General features: G+C 36.6%; 2 protein-coding genes across 8 annotated transcripts in view; one reads left to right on the top strand and one right to left on the bottom strand.

Annotated features, from left to right (window-relative positions):
* LOC140698384 (zinc finger protein 568-like) overlaps positions 1-22,435 on the bottom strand; it is a 125,386-nt gene that overhangs the window by 37,284 nt on the left and 65,667 nt on the right. Inside the window, exons 6-9 of one of the 7 annotated variants that reach the window (XR_012076170.1) lie at positions 14,194-14,300; positions 13,151-13,232; positions 9,878-10,069; positions 4,932-5,977 (exon numbers count right to left, since the gene is read on the bottom strand). Coding sequence is in view for 2 of the 7 variants with exons in the window: in XM_072968715.1 (XP_072824816.1) it covers positions 13,224-13,232; positions 14,194-14,300 (116 nt within the window). In the remaining 5 variants the exon portion in view is untranslated. Of the gene's footprint in view, positions 1-4,931; positions 5,978-8,673; positions 10,070-11,921; positions 13,233-14,193; positions 14,301-21,573; positions 21,741-22,435 lie in introns of those variants that run through there. The other 6 variants (XR_012076171.1, XR_012076169.1, XR_012076172.1 and 3 more) reach the window with 6 other exon arrangements.
* The window catches only part of LOC140685404 (uncharacterized), an 88,261-nt gene that overhangs the window by 26,406 nt on the left and 39,420 nt on the right, over positions 1-22,435 (top strand). Inside the window, 3 exon segments of the mRNA XM_072968732.1 lie at positions 1,001-1,127; positions 1,533-1,628; positions 16,697-18,094. Of these exon segments, the coding sequence (XP_072824833.1) occupies positions 1,001-1,127; positions 1,533-1,628; positions 16,697-18,094 (1,621 nt within the window).

Below are 22,435 nucleotides of genomic sequence, written 5' to 3'. Positions count from 1 at the left end.
TCATCATGTAGCAACCATTTGTCCCCTGTCTAGACCACTAATATGACCTTAATCTAGGACACATCTCTAACAAGGGTTACTCAGTTGTCTTTCCCACCTAACACACCTCAGGCCTTCTCTAGTGTTCAGGAGTATTACCTCTAAAGTATAAATTTTATCCCATAACATGTGCTGATTTAACATTTCTTCTTGTTCTTTATACTCCACAAAGCAGCAGACCCAAAGTGGGGTGCATTACAATGGAATGTACTGAAAAGATGGAAAATACTATTAGTTTATATTTGACAATGGTTATCATTAACAAAGTGGATGCCATTAATGCCGATTGATGATTTACAAATAAATACAATGTGTTGGAAATGTGCTCAGGACATTTTTTAGACCACTGCTGTGTGCAGAAAAAAAAATCCAGTATTGTTACATAAATATGCCCACTGCCTACCTCCATATACCTTTTTCTTCTTACAGCTCAAAGACTCTTTCCTAACACACTGTACCTTTTGCCATTTCCTGAATTTGCTAACTGGTTTTACTCTCCCCTTGAATTTTAAAATCCAGTGTCATGTAGTCCTACAAAACAAATTCATTGTGAGTACAAATTTTTTATATCCTCAATGGTGTCTTGGAATACAAAATGAAATTTTCTTTACTTTGTAGAATATTCCCTTGTACATAATTCTGTCATTGCTTCTGTAATATCTATTGAGTGTATGTATTTACATTATGCCTCTCTCTTCGCTTGTAACTTCTTAAAAGCAAGGTCAGGGTTTTAATCACTTTGGTGCACCAAGCAGCCAACCACATTCAAGGCAGATAGTATGAGCTCATCTATTTTTAGCATGAGATAATACGTAAATATAGCTGAATATATTTTCAGAGAAAGTTTTCTGCAATACAAAACACAAAGTAAAAAACCATTCTGACCACTAAACATGGTCTCCAATGTCTAGTTCTCACTCATTCCAATTACTTTAGGATGAACTAGAGTGTGCCCTTACAGGGATCAGTGTCATTCAAAGATGTGACTGTGGACTTCACCCAGGAGGAGTGGCAGCAACTGGACTCTGCTCAGAAGGCCCTCTACAGGGATGTCATGTTGGAAAACTATTGTCACTTCGTCTCTGTGGGTAAGCAAAATTCCTTGAATCCTTCAATGTTATGCATCTCCTTTCAAGAAATTCTGAAACATGTGGAACTTTGAATTTCAAAGATCAGAGGGGATGAATCCCTTTTTGTTAGTAGAAAGCACAATGATGTTCTCACTTGCCTAACTTTGGTAAGACATTCATGTGTACCTTGTCTGCCACCTTAAGGCTGTATCTTTCTCTTCAATAGTTTTGATATGTATGTTCATGTATGCTGAAGCATTGTGCTGTACACCAGAAATTGACAAAACTTTGTAAATTGACTATACTTCAATAAATATATATATATGTATATATATACCAAAAATAAAAAATAAAAATACATTTTAAAAATTCAGTAGTTTTCAAACCCAACAGCTTACACCGAGTCTTATTTTTTATTTTCAGGCTTTCACATGACTAAGCCCGATATGATCCACAAGCTGGAACAAGGAAAAGAACTATGGACAACAGGGAGAATTTTTCCAAGTCGTACTTACCCAGGTGAGTCTGTATAGATAAAGTCCAGTGGACTTAGGTAGTTAACGCCTTTGAATGTTTTTAGAGATCTTTTTTTTAAATTGAGGTAAAATGCACATAAAGTTTACCATCTTAACCGTTTTTAAGCATATAGTTCCATGGCATTAAGTACTTTTACATTGTTGTGCTACTGTCACCACCGTTCAACTAATGAACCCTTCATCTGGTGGAACTAAACTAAAACTCTATGCCCATTAAAGAGTAATGGCCTCTGACAACCAACATTCTGCTTTGTCTCTTTTTTTTTTTTTGGAGGGAAGGTAATTATGTTTATTTATTTATTTTTTGGAGGATGTTCTGGGGATTGAACCCAGGACCTTGTGCGTGCTAAGCATGCACTCTGCCACTTGAGCTATACCTCACCTGCCATTCTGCTTTGTCTCTATAAATTTGACTACTGGTAGGTACCTTATGTAAGTGGAATCATATGGTGTTTGTCTTTTTTCTGACTGGTTTATTTCACTCAGTGTAATGCCCTCAAGTTTCACCCAGTTGTAGTATGTATCAGAATTTTATTCCTTTTGAAGGCTGAATAATATTCCATTATGTATACTATATATATGCACCACCTCTTGCTTGTCCATTCATCTGTCAATGGACACTTTGGTTGCTTCCATCTTTTGGCTACTATGAATAATGCTACTGTGAACATGGGTATACAAATATCTATTTGAGTCATTGCTTTTAGTTCTTTTGGGTATACATGCAAAAGTAGAATTGCTGGATCACACATTAATTCTATGTTTAATATTTTGAGGAACTGCTATACTGTTTTCCATAGTGGCTGCACCATTTTACATTTCTCACCAACAATGCACAAGGGTTCCAATTTCTCCACATCTTATTTTCTTTTTGTCTTTTTTTTTTCTGATAGTAGCCATCTTATTAAGGATTTATTTTTAAAGGCCTGAGATCTTTGAAGGGCCTATACATGACTGACTTCCATGCCTGTAAAATCTGAAGTTTAGTTTTGAATAACAGTCCCCATGTAAATCCTCTCCTTGTGGGCCCTTGTGCCTGTAGAGCAATTGGCTGCTATTACTTTACCAAGAATCCACTCCGTGCTTTGTAGGTATAATGTACATAGAGACCTTAAGTGTAAAGTTCTTTCATTTCTGGCAGAAATATAAGCCCATGTGTCTCTCACACTAATCAAGATAAAGGACACTTCCATTAACTCATTAAGTTCCATCAGGCCTCTTCCAAGTCAGTCCCTCTCACTAAGGCAATCACTGCTGTGATTTCTACCAGCATAGATTAGTTTTGTCCATTCTAGGCCTTTTTCACATCTTTCTTTTACTCAGCTTAATGTCTGAGAGATGTATACATGTTTTTGCATACTTAAATAGTTTAATTGTAGAATAGTATTCAATTGTATGAATACACTAGTTTGTTTATGTATCTCCTGTTCATAGACATTTGAAATGTTCCACTTTGGGGCTATTATGAATAAAGCTACAGTGAACATTCTTGTAACAATCTTTTTGTGGACATATATTTTTTATTTCTCTTCAGTAAACACCTAGCAGTTGGTATTGCTCATTCATAAGGCAGGTTTGTTTCACTTTTTAAGAAGCTGCCAGTTTTTAAAAGTTACCATAGCATTTTAAACTTTTACCAACAATGTATGAGAAATGTGATTGCCCCACATTCTCCTCTACATTTGGTGTTATCAGTAGTTTCATTTTGGTCATTCCAAAGTACCATTCTGAAGAATGGTCGTCTTATCTTTGCAGTTTTAATTTAGATTTCTCTTATGACTAATTATATTGAGAACTTTTTCAGGTGCTTTTTATATCTTCTCCAGGGGTGTCTGTTCAAATGTTTTACGCTTTTTTAATGGGTTTTTTTTCCTTGAATAGTAGGAATTCTTTATGTATTTCGAAGAGAATTCTTTTGTTTGATGTGGGTATTGCAAATATTTCCTCTAGTCTGTAGCTTGATGATTCATTTTAATGGTATCTTTTAATAAGCACAAGTTTTTAACTTAAGTCCAGTTTATAATTTTTTTCTTTTATCATTGTTTCTTTGACCTGTCAAATATTTGCCTTCTCCTAGGTTGTGAAGATAGTTCCCTGTATTTTCTTCTACAAATGATATGTATATTTTGCTTTCTTTTTTTAAATTAGTTCTGTGACCCATCTCATGTTAAGTTTTGTTTATAATATGAGGTAAGGGTTGATGGTCTATCTTCTTCCATATAGGTATCAATTTGTCCCATCACTTGTGGAATTGAATTAAATTGCTGTGATGATCTTATCAAAAATTATCTGATTGTGTTTGTGTCAGTTTATTTGTAGAGTATTCTTTCCTTTCACATATTTTAAGTCCTAGTGCTTGTACCACCTGGCCTTTGATTACTGTAGCTGTATAATAAAGTCTTGATGTCAGAGCAAGTCCTCTTAACTTTCTTCTTTTTAAAATATTCTCTTGGCTATTCCAGATCATTTTCTTTTTCAAATACATTTTAGAATAAACTTATTGTTTCTTTAAATAGAGTGCTGGGATTTTTATTGGTGAGAACATCTTAGCAATATTGAGTCTCCCAGTCCATGGCTATACTATATCTTAAAATTTTAGTTACCTCCTTTAATTCCTGTAAACAGTGTTTTATTATTTTAGTATAAAGGTCTTATCTGTTTATTATTAAGTTTATCTCTAAGCTTTTCATATTTTTGGTGCTGTTGTAGATAGTAGGATTTTTTGATTTTCTTTTTCCAGCTTGTTAATATATGTAGCCACAATTGACTTCTAGATACTGACTTTGCATATTGCTACTGATTGTATTAAGTTTTATTGCTGTTGCTGTTGTTCTTTGTTTTGGTATATTCCTTTAGATTTCCTACATAGAAAACATGCCTTCTTTAAATGAGATATTTCACTCTTACATTTGCATACTTTATTGCTTTCATTTCTTTTTTTTACCCTGTGGTACTGACGAGGACCTACAGGACAATGTTGAATAGAAATAGTAAGCCTGAGCTTTCTTAGCAGTTCACTAAATTTAGAAGGAAGCCATTTAATAATCCATTTCTAAGCTTAATATTAACTGTAAGTTTTTCATAAGTGCTCTTTATGAGATTCTGGAAGTTCTCTTCTTTTCCTAGTTTTCTGACAGTTTTAATTATGAGATGGATATTTATTTTAACAAATATTTTTCTACATCTGTTGAGATGATATTTCTTCTTTAATCTGTTCTGTATGTATTACATTGGTTAATTTGAATTTTAAACCAACCTTGGGCTCCTAGGATGAACTCCAGTTGGACAAGATGCATTATCCTTCTTAGAGATTGCTGAAATCAGTTTGCTTGTATTTTAGTAAGCTTTAATGCATGATTTTACCAAGGATGGTGGTCCATAGTTTTCTTGTAATGCCATTGAAAAGTTTCTGTATCCAGAATTGTGTCAGCTATATCAAACTGGGGTGATTCCTCCTTATCTGTTTTCTTATGGAATTAGTGAATTAGTGCAAGATCGGTATTATTGCTTCCTTAAATGTTTGATGATAATCATTATTAAGCCATGTGGGTCTGCATTTTTATAATTCAAGACTAGTGCTTCCAACCCTGAGGAAGTAACAGAGTCTAGAATTATACTTCTACAGGAAACAAGTAGAAAACTGGACAAGATTATTTCCAGCTGTTGAACAACAGGCAGCACAGGCCTGGATTCCCCTGAGAAGAAAAACAAATGAGATGCACCCTACCTCATTCCAGGCTTTAATCTGAAGGCAGCTTCCAAACTGCAGTGCAGAAAGAGGAATCCAAAAACCACTTGGCAATTTTATTGACTTAAGGGGACCAACACTGGCATTCAGGGAGACTGAGGTGGCTAGAATTTGCAGGACACACTTCCCCAAAAGAGGGAGCTATGCAGGGAAAGAGTTCCTCAAATCTGGAAAAGGTTCCCCTTGAGTCTTTGGCTAAATACACATCTGCACGTTTGTAGGTGTTGAAACCCTAGAAGACCAGGTAAGGACATGTTCTAAGAAAAATAGAATTACCACAGTGTTGTGAGACAAACAATTCCCATAGCCTACTGCACCAGGAATCATTTTATTTCCCTCCAGCCAGAGTGGAGACAACTTGTTAATACATAGGACATCAGAGAGATTCCCTAGAAAGGTCACACCTAATAAATGGGGCTAGATTAGCCATCCATTAGAGACTGCAAGATTTGCCTTAAAACAGCTTAAATAAAAGTATCAAAAGGATTTAACCAATCCAAAAGTAATTGCTGTGTGTTTGTTGCGTCCTCCAAGGAGATGCTGAGATGGAGTTGGGAGTGTCATAGATTTATTAGAGGTGACATCTATGAAAGATAAAAGGAAAAAGTGAGATCAGAAATACACAGCCATCAGACCATGATACAGATGTGACCCCTGTGGAAGGAAAGGGCAAGAAGCTAACAGGATTGGGCAGGGAGAGCTTTAGACCAATATGCAGATCTGACAAAGTGTCAACCAGCCTAACTGATCTGAAGCAAAAACTGTCCATCAGAAGAGTCCCCATGGACAGAAATGGCCACCCTCAGTGTTCAGTCATTGGGTGGGAACTCCCTGGGGAGGCCTGGTTTGGTTCAAAATCTGAAGAGCTTCCTGAAAATGGTAAAAATTAGAGGTTGCCAGGTAACTACAGTTCTTGCACATGAGTGGTAAGTTCTATTATGAAGAGAGATCCTAGTGGTGTAACTTGGTGGCTGCCACAGAATGCCAGAAAAAGGCTGCCAATTCTCTTTATGAAAATACAACCATATCTTAAACTCAACAACATTCATAGTGTCTGATATCCAATCAAGAATTATTAAACATCATGAAGAAGCAGGAAATTATGACCTGTAAACAGGAAAAAAATCATTCAATACGGGGAAAAAAGTCAATAATAACAAACCTAAAATTGAACACACTGAATATACTTCAATTAAAAAAAGCTTTAAAAGGTAGAGGTAATGGAATTTGCAGACAAGGATGTTGAAACAGCCATTCTAAATGGCTTCATTATCATCAAGGATGTAAAGCAAAAATTAACATAATGACGCAAGATAACAAATACTGAAAAAAGAACCAAATGAAACTTCTAAAGATGATTGTTCAGTATCTGAAATGACAAGAAAGACCGAACTGCGTGCTGTATATTTAAATGTAAAAACACAGGTAGATGAAATACAAACAGATGAAAAAATGTGTACCATGCTGTCTGGTGGTTGCGATGTGAGGGTGATATCAACCCTCCCTACTCACCCAAATTTGGTTCAGATGTCAAGACTGAAATCTGGCATAACGAGGCTTTCCTAGGGAGAGCAGGGAAGATTCCCAAGCTAGTCCTAATATGGCTTGAGAGAGCAAGGATGGGTGTCAGACTTTGGTGTTTACTGTGGTTAGGGGATGGGTCAGGTTGGGGTTCTGTATGTGAGCTGAGGCTTGCATGGTTTAAACTTCCTGCCAGCACCAACAGAGACAGCATCCTAAGCTTTCTTATAGCCTTGCCCAGGTATGGGGCAAGAGCGGGGAAAAAGGGAGTGGGTCTAGGAAGTTGTTAGCTGTAAGATGTCAGAAATGGAATCTGACCCTATTACATATGCAAACACTAAGAAGAAAATGCGAGTGGCTATATATCAAAGTAGATTTCAGAGCATGGACTATTATAGTGATAAATAGGGACAAATCATCAGAAGTCATAACAATTCTGCCAGCTTCAAGATACTTCAGTGTTTTTCAAGAAGCTTTTTATCATTTTCACTGCCCTAAAGAATCTTTTTAGATATTTTTTTTCTAACTGCCTCCCCTCTGTGAAATTTTAATACCATTATCTATTTATGTCTGTTGCCCTTTGGAGGGCCACAAACCATTGTAATATCTAAGGTTTTCTTTTTTCATTTTCCCTGGAACCAGTTTTGCTCCCTTAGGAGCAATATCACCCCCACTGAGAATGCATGAAGTACATGAAGCAAAGCTGATAGACCTGAAAGAAGCAATATAATTATAGCTTAAGATATAAATACTTCTCCCTCAGAAATGGAGAGAACAAAGAGAAAGAAAATCAGTAAGACTATGGAAGGCTTGAAAACACAATCAATTTTATCTAGTTAATCTTTATAGAATATTTTACATGAAACATTCACCATGATAGACCCTATTTACTGGGCCATAAAACAAGCATCAACAAATTAAGAAGGACTGAAATCATAGCGAATGGTCTCTGACCACAGTAGAATTAACTTAGAAATCAAAAACATATCTCTAAATTCCCCAAATATTTGGAAACTCATCACATTTCCAAATAATCCATGAATCAAGGCAAAAAGCCTAAGGTAAATTGGAAGATATTTTGAACTGAATGTTACTTAAGACAACATGTCAAAATGTGTGGAATGCAACTAAAGCACCGTTAAATTTTATCCCTTTACATCAGGGTCTAAAGCAATGATCTAAGCTGTCATCCTAAATAACTCGAAAAAGGAAAGTGAATCAAACTCAAAAGTTTGTAAAAGGAAAAAATTAAGACTAAAGCAGAAATCTGTGTAATACATAACAGGAAAAATAGAGAAAATGAGTGAAGCCAAACGCTGATGTATTAGCTATATATACTAATTTCAAAAGTAGAAGACACAAATTTCACCAATATAAAAAATTAAAAAGAGGCTCCATCACTACAAATTCCACAGACATTAAGAGGACAATTAGAGAACATACAATTTTATGCCAACCAATACAGTAGGAGAGAACATGTCCCAACTCCTAAGACCAGCATTATCCACAATCAAAGGCACTATGAGAACAGAAAACTACACACTAACATCCTTCATGAAGCTAGATATAAAATCCTTCATAAAATATTACAAAACTAAATCTATCAATATATTGAAAGGATGATACCTCATGACTGAAAAGAGTTTATCCAAGGAAAGCAAAGTTGATTTGGTATTTAAAAGTCAAGCTATATAATTTACGTGAAAAGTTGTCTAAAACCAAGGATGTAAGCTACTACTTAAAGTAAGAGGGAAAAAAAACACATAATGATCTCAGTAAATGGGAAAATAATTAAATTCAATGTCTATGATAAATCTGTTTATTAGCAATCCAGGGAATTCCCTCAACTTCAGAAAGAATATCTTTGAATAACTTACAGCTACCATCACCTTCAACGGTGAAAACCTGAATGCTTTATACTCTAAATCAAAAACAAAGAAAGGATGCCCCCATCACCACTTCTGTTTATCACTGCAGAGGACACAAGCCAGAACAATAAGGCAAGAAAAAGAAGTTAAAAGGCTACAGATTAGAAAGAGAACTATCTTCATTTGTAGGTGACATGACTATGTACATAGTAAACCCTAAAGAATCTAAAACAAAAACCGTTAATTTAACAAGTTCACAGGGTACTTGTATTAGCTCACATTTGGGGAAATTTTGGTCTATACTTCTACAGTTATTTTTTTCTCTACTCTCAGTTATATTTTAAATCCTATCCTCTAGTTCACTAAGGATTTTCAGTTCTTTTAGTTGGGGTAATTTCTGTTAACCTGACTTCCAGTGTATTGGTTTTTATTCCCTTATGTTCATTTGCTGTTAAACCTATCCAGTGAATTTTATATTTCATATACTGGGCTTTTTCAGTTTGCATTTCCTTATCTTTCCTGAATACTCTGTCCCTTCACCCATATTTCCACCTTTTCTTGTAGATTTGTAAACCTATTTATCATCGATATTTTAAATGTCTTATCTTCTAATTTCAACATAGGGGACATGTATCAGTCTGTTTCTGTTGACTAGTTTTTATCTTCCTTATTGGTTACATTTTCCTCTTTCTTCTCAGGAAAATTTAATATAATATGTTGTCAAGATGCTGGATCCTTTTTCTTCCTCTGAAGTTTGCTGAGTTTTAATCTAGTGTAGGTGGTTAAGTTACTGAGGGTCATGTCGGTTCCTTTGTCAGGTTGCTTTAAAGTTGTTTAGATTATTTCTGCTTCATTCTCAGCTTTGCCTTAAGTTTTATGGAGTTGCTCTAAGCCTTGGGATGCAGCCTTTACTCCTAATACATGGCCATTCTAGGGTTTACAACAGGAAGACCAAACTTTTAACCAGGTTCTTCTAACGCGGCTCAGGACTGGAATTTAAAACTGTTTTTCCAGAGCTAAGTAGTTGCTGAAATCATCGCTCAGTTCTTTCAGTGTTCCAGCTTTCTTGTCCCTTTGTGCTCCCTGCAGTCTTACCCTGCAAAACTGTAGTAAGCCAAGGCTTCGAGCAGGGGTTTATGCTGACATCAGGGCTCTTCTATGCTTCCTTCATTCTTGGATTCTTCCTGAATTTACAGCAGTCTGGTGTCCCTGAACTCTGTCTCTGATTCTTCCATGCAGGATAACTCCTGCTTTCTCCTTGAGACCTGTCCCCCTGTGCTGCATGAACTGCCGGGGCACACAGGGGAAAACCTGGATTAATGTAGATCTCACTGCAGTGTGGTTTCTTTCTTTCAAAGGTTTATTCATTACAGTTTCTGCCTGCTTTTGATCATCCATTAGTGCCTTGAAACCACTTTATAATTGGTCTATAGTTATCACTGTTATCAGCTGGAAGGTTATTTTGATACCAACTTCCTTGTCATTAAAGAATCTGAATGTCTAGATCAGCAGTTCTCAAACTTTTTAGTCTCAGGACTTATTTATACTCTTAAAAATTCTTAAGAGAAAGTTCTTAAAAGAACTTTCTGTGTATCCACCCTATTCAAAATTAAAACAGAAATTTAAAAAATATCCATTTATTTCCTCTAAAAAGAACAATATAAAAATAATAAACTCATTACATGTTGACATAAAATCATATTTTATCAAAAAAATTATTTTCCAAAAGAAAAAAATGAGAAAAGGGACATGGATACGTGATTGAAATTTATTAATGTCTTGCTTGATGGAAGACAGCTGATTTTTACATGATTCTACATTTAATCTGTTGTTGCAATATGTTTTTTTAATTGAAATATATTAAGAAACTCTTGCTTCACACATATATGCAGTTTGAAAGAGAAATATTTTAAAAGCCTTTTTAGATCGTTATGGCTATTCTTCATTAACACTACACTCAGATAGAACAATTCGTAGTTCCTAAACAGATAGTTGCAGTTCGACAATTGGTTGTTCCTAAGCAGTTGGTTGCAATATAAAATCTGAAATCATAACAATGAACTTCTGTCCACTGTTACATAAAATCCAATGGTCTATTTAAATATTTACCCATGTATTTTTTGGTATTATTATGTACTGGCCATACAATAACAACAGTTATTGCTGAAAGTAACAGTTCTCTGGTGTACACAGGTCTTCCAAATTTTGACACATTTCCATATACAATACTTTCTAAAAACCCCAAACCCACATTTGTTAGCATCACCAGTAAACTCATCATAAAAGTCATTAAGTATGGGGAAGTTGACAAGCTCACAGTAGCAAATACAAGCTTTCCAACATAATGACTTATAGTTGACAGCCTGAAATTTATCCTCGGTAACAAGTATTGGCAGATGTTTTCTTTGAATTGACAGGTTCATGTTGTTCGAGAAAATGTCTACCAGATAGCCACATCTGAGTAATAGCATATTTTTAAGTAAAACAGCTGTTCCACAAAAAGTAGATATTCCGTTCTCAACTCAAATAATTACACCAGCACTTTTCCTCACAAAATATATTATACAATTGGCCCTTGAACGACACACATTTGAATTGTGCAGGTCCGCTTGTATGCAAATTTTTTTACAATAGTAATTATTGTGGTACTACACAATCCATGGTTGGTTGAATCCATGGATGTGGAACCTTGGATATGGAGAAACTGAGGGCTAACTATAAGTTACATGCAGATTTTTAACTGTGCAGAGGGTTGGCACCCCTCACTCCCCGTGTTGTTTAAGGATCAACTGTACTGTGGTATGCAACAGAAGTGCTTTGCACATAATTCTTTAATAATCAGACAGAATATTGAAAATATGTGTACTTAAAGGTGGCAATCTAATAAAATTAATCATTTTTTTATACGCCATCAAAAAGTCTGAAGTGAAACTTGTTTCCTGTGAGTGTGTGGTAGTTCAAAATTCAGTGATTACTATTACAGATTGGTACCAGTGCTTTGATTTATGGGGTTTTGGGGGGGGGCTGGGTAGTTTTTTTTCTTTTTTTTTTGTGTGTGTGTATATATATATATATATATATATATATATATATATATATATTTATTGAAGTATAGTCAGTTTACAATGTTGTGTCAGTTTCTGATGTGCAGCATAATGCTTCAGCCATACATTAACATACATACATTCGTTTTCAATATTCTTTTGAATATCCATTCTCTTATTCTTTTTCACCATAAATTACTACAAGAGATTGAAAATAGTTCCCTGTGCTCTACAGTATAAACTTGTTATCTATTTTATGTTGATTTACGCTAATGTGCCAGCATTTTATCCACTGTATTAATCATATTTTTAATTTTCTATATTTTATGATGTTTTGACATCTTTGGGGAGTTTTACTGGCTGAGGAGGGATCGCTCCTCCCAGAGCTAGCTAATTCCTAGAAATAGTAAACAACTTGTTGGTGAGCCCACCTTTCATATACAAATCAACCAATCCCTAGACCATATCCTCAACCACCTCCTTTATCTAAATCACAGCCAGTAGTTCCCCTGCCCTAAATCACCTGGGGCCAGGTACCAGATAATGAGATCATCCCTGTCTCACACAACCTGCCAACACTATTCAAACGAGCCAGTCCTAAGCTGTTTCCTCTGCCCTGCCTTACCTTTCCCATGGAAGCAAGCCCAAATAAAGGCTCTGGCCTAGACTTTCTACTTGTTTCTTTCTGCCTCCTGACCAAACCTGGTGCTTCCCCATGTGGCCCTGCATGGCATGGGATGGCCCTTCCTCTCAGGAAATGCAAGTAATAAATTTTTTTCTTTTAATACCATTAGCCTTTCTGTGTCACTTCCATAAATTAAAATTCCATGAGATACCCACCATCACTTTTTCCCCATTTGTGCAATACAAACACAGTTAAATATACAAGTGAAGTGTTATTATTAACAAAAATAGTTTTGACTTTGTGGATGCCTCCACATAAGAGTCTCTTGGAAACTGCTGATACAGGCCTTTCTTCTTGTTTCTCATCTCTTTCTTTAACATTTCAGCCCTCTATCTTTATTCTTTTGTTATAGTCTTCTATTTACAGGCATCTTAAATCTAACCAAAATATAAAAAGGAACTCATTGCTAATATTTATCTTTGTCTTAGTTTTCATTATCTTTCCTTCCTTTACCCTTATACTTGTTTCCTGCACTCAGTCTCACATCCCATTCTCACTGTGAGACCTACTGTCAGATTTCAAAATCCATATGCCTTGGACCAAAGTGATAATTTCAGTAGCACTTCATTTCAATAAATTTCTTCCTAACAAGTCTCCATGTTTCATATCATAGTGCTCAGACTCCTGATAGCTACGTACCTGGATTTGGGTGAAAAACTTATCCTGTGTCCCAGAGTGTCTTCTACATCTTGGTTGTTTTGCTTCCCTCTATCTACATTGCCTGGAAAAATAAATATTTGTTGAATAAGTGGATTTTATTTCATTAGGCTCTCATCAGTATCCTTGAAGGATCTTTCTTTATCCTCAGTTCTTGTCTTCATAAAAGCCCTCTAAGCTCTAATAATCTGATCCATTCTCAAGTTGTGATTTCCTTATTTTATGTGAATGATTTTCAAATAGACATGTTTAGTCCATTTCTCCCACTTGGAGATCTTGTGGTATATTTTAATCTGCCTACAGCAATACAGCAATCAGTTTTCTCACCCTTCTGGTTACTGATATTTCAGAAATAATAATAATTATCTTTATCTTTTTCTCTATATACTTTTGATCCTGTAGTCAGCTTCTTGTAGTATCAGGTTGATTCCACCATCTGTGCTGTATTTTTCAAATGGTCTCTCCACAATTTTTGTTTTATTTCACTCCATGAAATATCTTTCCATCCTCTCATATTCTCATTTGCCACTGACATCTTCCAAACAGAGCCATATTATTTCAGGTGTGGACTGTTGCAGTAACTCTTTAGATTTGCCATGGTTTTTCCCCAGTTCTTTCCATTTTCTTTCAGTCAATATGCAAAAATGATACCACTTAGTATATGGAAGTTAAATCCCTTCTTTTTCAAGGCCTGAGAGAATAATACCCTGTCTGGTCATTCCACGTGTATTTCTCTGTGTAACTGAGAACTCTTGCTAATATCTATTTGTTCTAGTCTCCCAAATGTACTGCATACAATTGATTTTATTTGTCGCAACTGGACCTTTCATTATATGACAGCTGCCATACACCCATAGGGATACTTGCAAAGTTAGCCAGCTGTAAAGTACGAGAGTGCAGTAGCACACCTATGACCACCCTCACCTCTGATACCAACTGCAAGTTCAGGGGTCCCCAAGATTACTGTTAGGGTCAATAGTTTGCTATGAGGACTTACAAAACGTATTGAAAGCTATAATACTCACAGTTATGGTTATAAGACAAGAATACGGATTAAAATTAGCCAAGAGGAGAAGCACATAGGGCAGAGTCCAGGAAAGAACCAAACACAGAGCTTCTAGTTGTCTTCTCTCTGTGGAGACATGGACAGCGTTACTTTCCTGATATGACAGTACATACAGAATATTGCCAGCCAGGGAAGCTTCACCCATGTCTAGTGTCCAGAGTGTATATTAGGGCTACATCACATGGGCATGCTTCACTGCCCATGTGGCTGCTCTTAGTTTCCAGCCCCTTAAGAGGCTGAGCTGATACTCTGACCCAAAGCCCTCACCCTAACTCACATTGTTCGAATGACTCAAAGACACCCTCCCCTCCAATCACATTGTTACTTTCTGGCTCCCAGGCAAATAAATGCACTCCTGTCAAGCTTGACATTCCAAAGACTTAGCAACTACCTCCCAGAAGTCAAAGGCAAATGTCAGGCTTCTCTTTGGGCAAGATTATATTCTTTAGCACAATACTACATATCCTTTAGTTAAAAGATCAAGTTTCACTTCCTCCATGAAATGTTCCTTAACTACTCCAGAGCATGGCAGTTCCTTTTTTTCTGCATTCACATTGTATTTAGTGTCTGTAACATGTGAACAGACCCATCCTCTGATATGATCTAATAATTTGATACCTGATTCAACATTGCTTTATCTGAGGCCTCTTTCCCCATCTGATTAATGATTCCCCCAAAATAAGATCCTCTCTTTTACTTTCCCTACTGTAGCTTGTAGCAGAGGCTAGATATTCAGTAGTTACCTGACTGATGGCCTATGGTAGCATGCAAGGAAAACATCTTTCTCATCCATTCAGAAATCATTTAATGGTAAGTTCTTTTTAGATTTACATGCCAACATCATATCCCTTCACCTCAGATAACAGTGTGTTAATGTGTACTCAAAATTTCAAAAAATATAGCCAATAAAATGTTGACTTGCAAGAGTGTGAGTTTTAGTTGGGAAGGCATTATTATCATATTGAGCATTTTACATATAATCTTCATATTAAAATAGCAGGTGGTTGAAAGATTACTTGACATGGATGGTCCAGACTATAATTATACTCAAATTTCAGACAAATTAGACATGGAAGGGTAGAAAGAATACGTGAAGGATTTTGGATAAATTGGACAGTAGCATGTCCCTGAAGCTGGCTGAAGTTCTCAGGAAGGCAATATAATTCCAATTACTAATACAGAGTAGTCTTGCATGTCCTAGAACTATACATAAATGGAACTGGATGGTATGTACGCTTTTGCATAAAGCTTTAAATCAGAAAAATGTTTGCGTTTTACCCCTTTTGTCACTGTGTATCGGTAGGTTTTTCCTTTTTATTCCTGAATAGTATCCATTGTATAAATATCATTGTATTCTACTGTGAATGCAGGATACAGTATTATCTGTTTACCTTTTGATGGGTGGTTTGATGGGATAAAAGTGCTGTTGTAAATAAGATGCAAATCATGGGGAAGGTGAATCTATCTTTAAAGTCGCTCCACCAGATATAGGTGAGTAAAGTTACAATAGTAAGATAAAGCCAAACATTTATAAGAAAAATTATAGTTTTTAAGGTCGAGCAGTGCCACACACGTACACTGAAGAATCCAGCCTTTCACAGCCCCAGAAGGGAAAAGCAACTGCATTGGGAGGAGAAGTTGAACCCATCCTTCCCTAAAACTGAGCAAGAAGTTCAGCAAATTGAAAGGAGGAAAAGTTCTGATTGATGGCCAAGATAATTTAGTTATTGCCCACCTCTGGAAGAATAATTGTAGTAGCAGCAAGCAGAATACAACAGTGATTATGTGTGTGTTGCACGTATGCTTTGTCCTCTGATTTATTTTACAATTCCTAATGGAATTATGTTTTCCCAATTCTTCACTTTCAAGAGAAAAAACTTATAGTTAATGTGGAGAGTTAGGATCTAGACTACAGACTTGTGTGTCTGTCTACACACACTAGAAAAGGAATGCTTGAGAAAGTTCATTTGCCATTGTTGGGCTAAATACAAGTGAGGAAGAAACAAATGGAGGAATTTTATGACACTTATTTAGTAATTAGAGCATAAATATATACGCTTTCATCTCCACCTGAACAGTTTCCTTGCTTACTGCTTATTACCCTTGATAGGCTCACCTCATTATTTCTGACCCTGCCCGTTCCGAGAGCAATCGCACTCTCCCCATCCTTCATCTTCTGCTGACTTGGCCTTCTGCTTACTACACCTGCTCAGTGTAACTTACATCTACAACATTTCAAAGACATGTGTTGTTTGCTTATGTTTATACCAATTTTTCCTCATTTTAACAGTGTAGCAGGGTTTGTTTCTGTTCTATGCGTTTTCCTTCCAGGAGGTAATTTATTTTGGCCTTTGTATAGACTCTAATAGTGAGACAGACAGTCCCATCATGGGTTGCTTGTATATGTATCTAACTCATAACATTATGTGAAGACTTAGAATTATTAATTTTATTTTTTCTAGAAGACGATGGGAAAGCTGAAGATGTTTTAGTGAAATTCAAAGAATACCAAGAAAGGCATTCTAGATCAGCTGTATTCCTCAACCACAAAGGACTAATGAAGGAGAGAAGTAATATTTTGGGGAAAACATTCACTGTCAGCAAGAATCGTATTATTTCAAAAACAACACTACGTGAATATAAACCTGATGGAAAGGTTTTTAAAAATATTTCAGGATTAGTCATCAGAAATATAAGCCCTGTAAGAGAGAAGTTTGGTGAGAGTAATGGATGGGAGAAAACACTCCTTAATACGAAGCATGAGAAAATTCATACTGCAGTTAACCTCTGTAGACAAACAGAAAGAAGCCTGAGTGATAAACAGGACCTTATTCAACATCAGAAGGTTCAGACTCCTGAGCAGTCATTTGAACATAATGAATGTGGAAAACCCTTCCTCATGAAAGGAATGTTATTTACACATACTAGAGCTCACAGAGGAGAAAGACCCTTTGAATACAATAAAGATGGAATAGCCTTCCTTGAAAAGTCAAATCTCAATGTCCACCAACAAAATCTTACAGAGAAGAAGCCCCATGCATACAACAAATATGGGAAATTCCTCTGTAGAAAGTCCGTTTTTATCATGCATCAGAGATCTCCAACAGAAGAGAAACCCTTTCAGTGTCCTTACTGTGGTAACAGCTTTAGAAGGAAGTCATACCTCATTGAACATCAGCGAATTCACACAGGTGAGAAACCTTATGTTTGCAATCAATGTGGAAAAGCCTTCCGTCAAAAGACGGCCCTCACTCTTCATGAGAAAACACATATAGAGGGAAAACCCTACATCTGCATGGATTGTGGGAAGTCCTTCCGCCAGAAGGCAACCCTCACTAGGCATCATAAAACACACACAGGAGAGAAGGCCTATGAATGTACTCAGTGTGGAAGTGCTTTTAGAAAGAAGTCATACCTCATTGATCATCAGAGAACACACACAGGAGAGAAACCGTATCAGTGCAATGAATGTGGGAAGGCATTTATCCAGAAGACAACCCTCACTGTACACCAGAGAACTCACACAGGAGAGAAACCGTATATTTGCAATGAATGTGGGAAGTCCTTCTGCCAAAAGACAACCCTCACTCTGCATCAAAGAATTCACACGGGGGAAAAGCCCTATATTTGTAACGAATGTGGGAAGTCTTTCCGCCAGAAGGCAATCCTCACTGTTCATCAGAGAATACACACAGGAGAGAAATCCAACGGATGTCCTCAGTGTGGGAAAGCCTTTAGTAGGAAATCAAATCTCATTCGCCATCAGAAAACCCACACAGGAGAGAAACCGTATGAATGTAAAGAATGTGGGAAGTTCTTCAGTTGTAAGTCAAACCTCATTGTCCATCAGAAGACTCACAAGATAGAAACTATGGGAATTCAGTAAAAGATGTGACTTTTTTGGTAAAAATTTTAAAGTCATAGTAAACCCTATACATGATATTGCTTGTAAGTGTAATAATATTAAACAGTTTAAGGTACTATACCACATATTTACCTACTATCTGCTAGACTTTAAAACACACAAGAAGAATTACTAGACAAAGGAAATGACAAAAGTCATTAAAAATACAAGCTTCAATTTTTTATTATTATATTCACCGGACATAACCTTCTCTGTCAAATTTCTACAAACATTTTAAATTGCTTATTTTCAATTCCCATACACACTTTGTTGTGACCCACTAACAAACGGTAGGCTGTCTGGCAGTGGGCCATGGACCACACTGTGAGCAGAAGTGCTTTAAAAAAAAAGGTGTGAACTGTATTTCTCACTGCAAATATGGAAGAAAATTAATTACGACCTCCTCAGAGTTAGCCACAGTTCTAAGTTCTAACATTATAAATTAGTTTTTGCATATTATAAGCCTTTATATAAATTAAATTACACACTATGTATTCTTTCATACATGACTTGTTTCATTCATCACTGTCTCTAAAACTCATCACTAGTGCATGTCGCAGAAGTTTATTTATTTTCATTCTGTATAAAATTCCATTATATGATTATATTACAATTTATCCAATTTACTGTTAATGGACTTTTTCATTGTTTACAGCTTAGGGTCATAATAAACAATGCTCCTGTGAACATACTTATATTTTGGTGTACTTTCATTCATTTTTCTTGTGTATATACTTAGGAGTAGAATTGCTGGGTCCTGGGGTATATGTATGTTCAGCGAGCCTTGGTGGATACTACCAAACAATTCAGAACTTTCACAACATGAGATAATTCACTCTGCAGGAAAACAACTGTAAATATTATCAATATGGTGATGGTTGAAATGAGACAATTCATGCTAGAGGGGAACTATGAATATTGTAAAAACTGGGACTCCATATATAATGCATGTCCAAAGGCTTTTAGCCACAGCTCAAATCTTAATATAATGCCAGATACATGTAATAAATGTGAGATTTCCTTTAGCCATAGGAATGCCTTACTTGAAATCAAAGTCATGCTAGAGAAAGGGAGGCACCTAGCATCTTCCTTGCTCAACATTAGAGAATTCTAATTCTTTTATACTATATGAGTATAATAAAGGGGGCAGGGGATAACTTTACCTAAGGCCTCTACCTTCACTGGTCATACAAAAATGATGAATATGGAAAAGCTTACAGCCACAGCTAAAATCCTTACAACACCAGGGAATTCACAAAGGACAAATGAAGTGAGATAATAGTGACCACCAACCTTACGTCCTTTTGATCTTTAGGATGGCACTAATCTCTGCCGTCTTCCTGGGATGTTACAGGTTTTGGTTTTTTTTTCATCTACTATTGTAGCTTGAGAGGACAAGGGGTAATCTCAGAGCTTTCTTGATCTTTTCCACTATGAAAGCTATTACACTACAGGCCACGGACCCAACATGTGGAGTAACTCCAACTCCAAAATATGTCAATACTTACATAAATTCAGGGATCCATAAAATGACCACAAGATAGTCTGTGGACCCAATAGTTCTATTGTAAGCCAGATTCTGGCCAGGAATCCATTTATTACCTGACCTCCATATATGCCTGTTCTAACGTGTGGACCACAGTAATGCTTTAGGTCTCTAAGTATCATTGTGAACTCAGACCCTTTCTATGCTAGTCTTCTAGATGTCTGAGTATTCTTTTTCCAGCATACAGTTGCTCAAGTAAATGGTCATAGATCCTATGGAAGAAGGACTTAGATGTCCCCCAGTGATCCCCTGACTTCTGGTATTCATGTCCTTGTGTAATTCCCTTCCCTTGAGTGTGGGTTGACTTAGCAAATTAATTTTTTTTTTTTGGTTTCACTGTATCTTAATTAAAATTTTAAAAATTTGTTTACTTTTAAAATTTTTGTTTAATAGGTGGAAATAATTTTAAGTTTATTTCTTTTTAAACAGAAGTACTGGGGATTGAACCCAGGACCTTGTGCATGCTGAGCATGCACTCTACCACTGACCTATACCCTCCCACAGTAACTTCACTTCTAACCAATAGAATGCATAAAGGAAGTCACTTACATTATTAAGTTATAAGCTATTACAAATTCTTTCTTGCCAGAAGACTCTATTGACTGGCTTTGATGAAGCCAGATGCCATATTGTAGAAACCCACACAGCAATGAACTGAGGGTGGACCCTGGCCAGCAACCAGCATGAAACTGGGATCCTCAGTGTAATACCCTGAAAACAACTAAATCCTGCACATGATCATGTGAGCTTGGAAGTGATCCTTCTCCAGTTGTGCCTTTGGGTAAATCCTGGCCCATACCTTGACTGCAGCCTTATGAAAGACCTTGAAGTAGAGGACCCAGCAAAGCTGTGCTCAGATTCATGAACCTTGGAAACTGAGATAACAACTGTGTGTTGTCCCACAAAATTTGTGGTAGTTTGTTACACAATAGCATATAATACAGCATAATAAAGAATCAGACTCCATTTTTGATGTTTGCTGGGTGTCCCCTCCTTTGTAGAGGTGGGAAGTTTAAATCACACAAGCCCCTGCCCGTGCCTGGGAACCCTTACACAGCCCCACTTTCTGAGCCCAATAAAAACTCCAGCCAGTTTCCCCTCCATGATCTCTCAACCCATTCTGAGACCTGCTTGGAAATCTACCTTGTTTTCCCCAGAAAAATCTCTCTATGTGAGTAATAAACCTTTCCATACCCTCTTACTGCATGTGTGGTAACATCAGTCTTGACATCCAAACCAAATTTTGGTTTGAGGGTCTATCCCACAGCTGTAGGGTGGCTGCAAAAATCTGAGCCAAGTGTCTACACAATGCCCATCACAATCAGGGTTCTTTCCTCTCATGCTTTGGCTGCTAACTAGCCCTGCTGCCTTTGGCAAGTGTGAATTTTGAGTTGCTGCCAGCTGGAAGGCATGCTGTTTGACCTATAATCTGCCTGCTAGAGAGTTTTTGCTTTGAACTTGGCTGCTTTGTGCTGTATTTGCCGAGTCCTACCAAACCTGTGTTAGAAACTGACCTAAGTCAGAAGTTTTTATAATCGGCATTTAGAAGAACGAGATTGAAGTCTCCCTTAAAGCAGCTCTGGGTCATGCATGTGTCTTGGCCCAAATCTATCAATCTCAGAGTGAATCATATGTCTCAATTCCAAGCATAAGTCATTACTGTGCTATGCTCAGGAGAACGGCTCGTACTCTGTGATCACTAGTTGTGTGTTTCAACTAGGTACTGGCCCCTATTCTAAAGTGCACTAAGAAGGAGACTGACATCCCGTGCAATAGTGAGGTCCACGGGGTGATTGCTTCCTTGAAGGAAGTGCAGTCACCACATGGCATGCTAAGTCTACTTTCCTAAAACCAGATGGTTTCCTAAGACCCTTTGCTAAGACACCTTTGCTGGTGCTGCTGCCTGTGCCTCAGTGAGCAAGAGATTCTGATCCTCAGGCTTACAGGAAAAAACTTACATGGAACTCTGTGGCACAGTTCCTTATGAACAGTGTCCCTGAATGCTTTACTCCTATCCCTTTTGAAGGGCTGTAAGACAACATCACTCTATTTACAACTGTAAAATAAAAAAGACTCTGAGTTAGATACAGGGCCACAAATTTTCAACATTTAGAAAGGAGGGTGGGGAAATCAGTATCCAGGGTTGCTAAAATATATTACCAAAATGTCTATTTTAAACAAAAAAAAATTATTATAACTGAAAAACTGAGCTCTACATGGGAATTTCACACAACACTGTAAAATGATTATAAATCAATAAAAAAGTTTAAAAAAGTTTTTTAAAATGAGACATATAAAGAAATAGGAAAGTAAGCCCCATACACAGAGGAAAAGCAAGTAACAGAAACAGACTTGAAAGAGCCCAGATATCACATTGAACAGACAAGGATATCAAACCAGTCATTAAAATTATGTTCAACAGCTAAAGAAAATCACGATTAATGAAGCTAAGAAAAATACCATGACAATGCTTCATCAAAGATCAACCATTAATAAAGAGATTGAAATTATAAAAAGATGTAGAATAAGTTCTGAGCCATAATTAAAGATCTTCCCACATTCTTTACATTCACAGAGTTTTTCACCATTGTAGATTCTCAAATGTTTAGGTTGTGAGCAATGAATAAAAGCCTTCCACTGTTCTGTACATTCATTGCACATGTTGCTATTTTGAATTCTCTGCTTTTTAGTAAGGTATAATGTACCAACAATTTCTACACATTCCTTACATTCAGAAAGTTTTTCTTTAGA

The sequence above is a fragment of the Vicugna pacos genome, chromosome 9, assembly GCF_048564905.1.
Source record: "Vicugna pacos chromosome 9, VicPac4, whole genome shotgun sequence".
Taxonomy (NCBI): domain Eukaryota; kingdom Metazoa; phylum Chordata; class Mammalia; order Artiodactyla; family Camelidae; genus Vicugna; species Vicugna pacos.
This window is presented reverse-complemented; position numbering and strand designations above follow the sequence as displayed.